Raw genomic sequence first — 4004 nt, 5'->3', positions numbered from 1 at the left:
TGCTAGCCATCACCATCCGAGGAAAAAGGCTCCCACTGTCCACCCTAACTAATCCTCTGATCATCTTGTATGTCTCTATCAAGTCACCTCTTAACCTTCTTCTCTCTCACGAAAACAGCCTCAAGACCCTCAGCCTTTCCTCATAAGACCTTCCCTCTATACCAGGCAACATCCTGGTAAATCTCCTCTGCACCCTTTCCAATGCTTCCACGTCCTTCCTGTAATGCGGTGACCAGAACTGTACGCAATACTCCAAGTATTCTGCAGCAAGGGTTTTCAGCATCAGTCTGAAGAGTCAGATTGAGTGGGGATCTCATTGAAACTTAGAATGTTTCTGCAGGGCTCGACAGGGTAATTGCAGGAAGGATGCACCCCTTGGTTGGGGTGGGGGTAGGGGGTAGAACCAACGTGCTCAGGATAAAGGGCAGACTGTTTAAGCAGGAGTTCCTTCCCTCAGAAAGTGGTGAACCTGTGAATGCTCTGTCCCAGAGGCAGCGGATATGCAACACAGAGTTCAATAGCTTTCTGCATGTTAAAAGCACCGAGGGATACAGGATGGTGCAGGAGAATGGTGCTGAAGTAGAAGATCAAGTTGAAACAGGCTTGGTGGGCACAGAGGCCTGTTCCTGTTCCATTGTCACATTCTGTGTTCCATTTGCCAGGGTTGGCCGGCTGGTGCCTCAGAGATTTGGATTCTGGTCAGTCTGGTTCAAGTGCTCACAGGGGCTCAGTGCTTTGACATAGTGCAACTTATTGCAGCTGGGAGACTGCTGAGGTGTTTCTCCTTGTGTTGCCAGTTTCTGGAACGCCACTGGCTCAGGGACCTCTGCAGGGTGATTCTATACGTGTCCATGTGATGATCTGGTCAAATACTGCTGTGTTTGAAAACACTAGCACTGTTGGCTCATTGACCCTCACTGTCTCTTCATGTCTACAGCTGGCACTACACGTGAGCACCTGGGCTTGGCCATGGCTCTCAAAGTGCCCTTCTTCATTGTCATCAGTAAGGTCGACTTATGCACAAAGGCCACCATTGATCGCACAGTCAAACAGCTGGAGCTGGTCCTGAAACAGCCAGGATGTAACAAAGTTCCCCTGCTCGTGTCGAGCAGTGACGATGCAGTAACCGCCGCTCAGCAGTTTGCACAGTCTCCCAGGTAAGGACTGGCTCTGCAATGGCAGGAATGCACCATGGCTTGCGCTTGTGTTTCACTCAGCAAAGTACACATTCACCTTCCCTATCATCAGTCTCGGCCTCGCATGCTCGCTATCTCTCTCTCACTTGTGCTCCCTTCCGCTCTCTCCCCGCCGCTCTCAGTTCCTGCTTTGTTGCTTTGGGATAGTAATGTGAGCTTTCACTCATTTATCTTTTCTTACAGCATCAGTATCACTGGTAAGACTAGCATTTGTTTGTACCTGTTCCTGATCACCTCTTGAACTGAGTGTCTCACTTAGCCATTTCAGAGGGAAGTTAAGAGTTAACCACATTGTTGTGGGTCTGGAGTCATGTGAAGACTAGACCAGGTGAGGATGGCAGTTTCCCTCCTGAAAGGACATTAGTGAAGCAGATGGGTTTTTCGATCAATCGATGGTAGTCATCATGCTAATAGAGGCCGAAACTAGCTTTTTAGACGTACAAATGAAGACTAGCAATAGGCCATCCAGCCCCTGCACCCTCATTCAGAGTTAGACAGGTGTTCAAGGTGATAGTGGGAGAGCACTTTGATGATAGTGACCACAACACCGTATGGTTTAAATTTGTTACGGAAAGGAAGAAGATGGTGTGCAAAATACGGCAGCATCTGGCCAAAGTATACTAGGAACAGCGACTTTCATGCACATCTACAGCAAAACTGGTAGAGAAACTAGTGGAGAAAACTCTGAAGGAGAGAATTAATCTGCACTTGGAGAGGCAAGGTTTGATCACGGATAGTCAGCGCGGCTTTGTCAGAGGGAGGTCATGCCTAACAAATCTGGTGGAATTTTTCAAGGAGTGCAGATGAGGGTAGAGCAGTTGATGCAGTTTATATGGATTTCAGCAAGGCCTTTAACAAGGTCCCACAGGGGAAACTGATAAAGAAGGTAAAAGCTCATGGGATCAAGGGTAACTTGGAAAGTTGGATCCAGAATTGTCTCAGTGAGACATAGGGTGGTGGTAGCAGGCTGTTTGTATGACTGGAGCCCGGTGTGCAGTGGTGTACCTCAGGGATCAGTGCTGGGTCCCTTATTGTTTGTGATATTCATCAATGATTTGGATGAGAATGTGGGGGAGATGATGATTAAGGTTGTGGATCACATGCAGATTGGCCGGGTCATTGACAATGAGGAAGAGGGTCGTAGGTTGCAGGATGATATACACGGATTGGTCAGGTGGGCAGATCAGAGGCAGATGGAATTTAATCTGGATCACTATGAGGCGGTGCACTTTGGAAGAAGGAGCAAGACAAGGGAGTACTCAGTGAATGGCAGGACATGAGGAAACTCAGGAACAGAGGGATCTTGGGGTGCTTGTCCACACATTCCTGAAGGTGGCAGGACAGATTAATCGGCGAGTTCAGAAGGAATATGGGACACTTGCCTTTATCAGTGATGGCACAGATTGAGAGAGCAGGGAGGTGATGTTGGAGCTGGACAGGACTTTGTTTCGGTCACAGCTGGAATACCGTGTACAGTTCTGGTCTCCACACTATAGGAAGGATGTGATTGCACTGGAGGGGGTGCAGAGGAGATTCACCAGGATGTTGCCTGGAATGGAGCATTTCAGCTCGGGTTTTTTCTTTAGAGCAGAGAAGGTTGAAGTTGGGACCTGACAGAGGAGTGTAAGATTGAGGGGGGTGGATAGAAAGCAACAGTTCTCCTTAGTCGAAGGGTCAATAATGAAAGAGCATAATTTTAACGTGAGGTTTAGAGGGATGAGAGGGGATTTGGGCGATATGATTTTCACCTAGAGGGTGCACTGTCTGGGAGGGGAGTTGAGTCAGGAGACCTCACAACCTTTAAAAAGTCCTTGGATGAGCACTTGAAGGAGAAGGAAGACAGCGTCCTCATTTCTGTATTAAATGAGCCACCTCTTATTTTAAAGCTGTCGCCCTCATTCCAGTTCTTCCCACAAAGGGAAACACCCTTTCAGTATCCACACTGTCTTGTCTCCTCTCTTGTGTTTAATAAGATCACCTTGTTTTTATAGGCTCCTGTTGATAAAGGCCCAGCTCCTTCAACCTTACCTTGCCGGCTGGGCCCACCATTTATTGCCCATCCCCTAGTTGCCATTGAGAAGGTGGGGGTAAGCTGCCTTCCTGACCCGCTGCAGTCCATGTGCTGTGGGTTGACCCACAATGCCCTTAAGGAGGGAATTCCAAGATTTTCACCCAGTGACACTGAAGAAACGGCGATATATTTCCAAGTCAGGACGGAGAGTAGCTTGAAGAGGAACTTGCAGGAGTGCTGTTCCCATATATCTACTGCTCTTGTCCTTTTAGATGGAAGTGGTTGTGGTTTTGAAAGGTGCTGTCTAAGTGTCTTCGATGAATTTCTACAGTGCATCTTGTAGAAAGTACGCACTGCTGTTACTGAGCGTCAGTGGTGGAGGGAGTGAATGTTTGTGGATGTTGTGCCAATCAAGGGAGCTATTTTGACCTGGATGGCATCAAACTTCTCGCATGTTATTGGAGCTACAACCATCAGGGAAATGGGGAGTATTCCACCACACTCCTGATTTTTATCTTGTAGATGGTGGACAGACTTTGGGGAGTTAGGAGGTGAGTTACTTGCTGCATTATTTATAGCCTCTGACCTGCTCTTGTAACCACTGTGCTTATGTGGCAAGTCCAATTGAGTTTCTGGTGAGTGGTAACTTCCCAGGATGTTGATAGTGGGGGATTCAGCAATGGTAATGTCAAGCAGTGGTGGTAAGATTTTCTCTCTTATTGGAGATGGTCATTGCCTAGTATTTGTGTGGCATGAATGTTATTTGCCACTTGTCAGCTGAAATCTAGATATTGTCC

The 4004-nt window shown here is 47.7% G+C and overlaps 1 protein-coding gene across 1 annotated transcript in view; it reads left to right on the top strand.

The window, feature by feature from the left end:
• The window catches only part of LOC109922789 (GTP-binding protein 2), a 7036-nt gene extending 5857 nt beyond the window's left edge, over nt 1-1179 (top strand). Inside the window, exon 7 of the mRNA XM_048597132.1 lies at nt 938-1179. Coding sequence (XP_048453089.1) covers nt 938-1161 — 224 coding nt within the window. The 3' untranslated portion in view covers nt 1162-1179. The remainder of the gene's footprint in view (nt 1-937) is intronic.
• Nucleotides 1180-4004: the final 2825 nt, after the last annotated feature.

This window comes from Rhincodon typus, chromosome 5, assembly GCF_021869965.1.
Source record: "Rhincodon typus isolate 14 chromosome 5, sRhiTyp1.1, whole genome shotgun sequence".
In the NCBI taxonomy this organism is placed as follows: domain Eukaryota; kingdom Metazoa; phylum Chordata; class Chondrichthyes; order Orectolobiformes; family Rhincodontidae; genus Rhincodon; species Rhincodon typus.
This window is presented reverse-complemented; position numbering and strand designations above follow the sequence as displayed.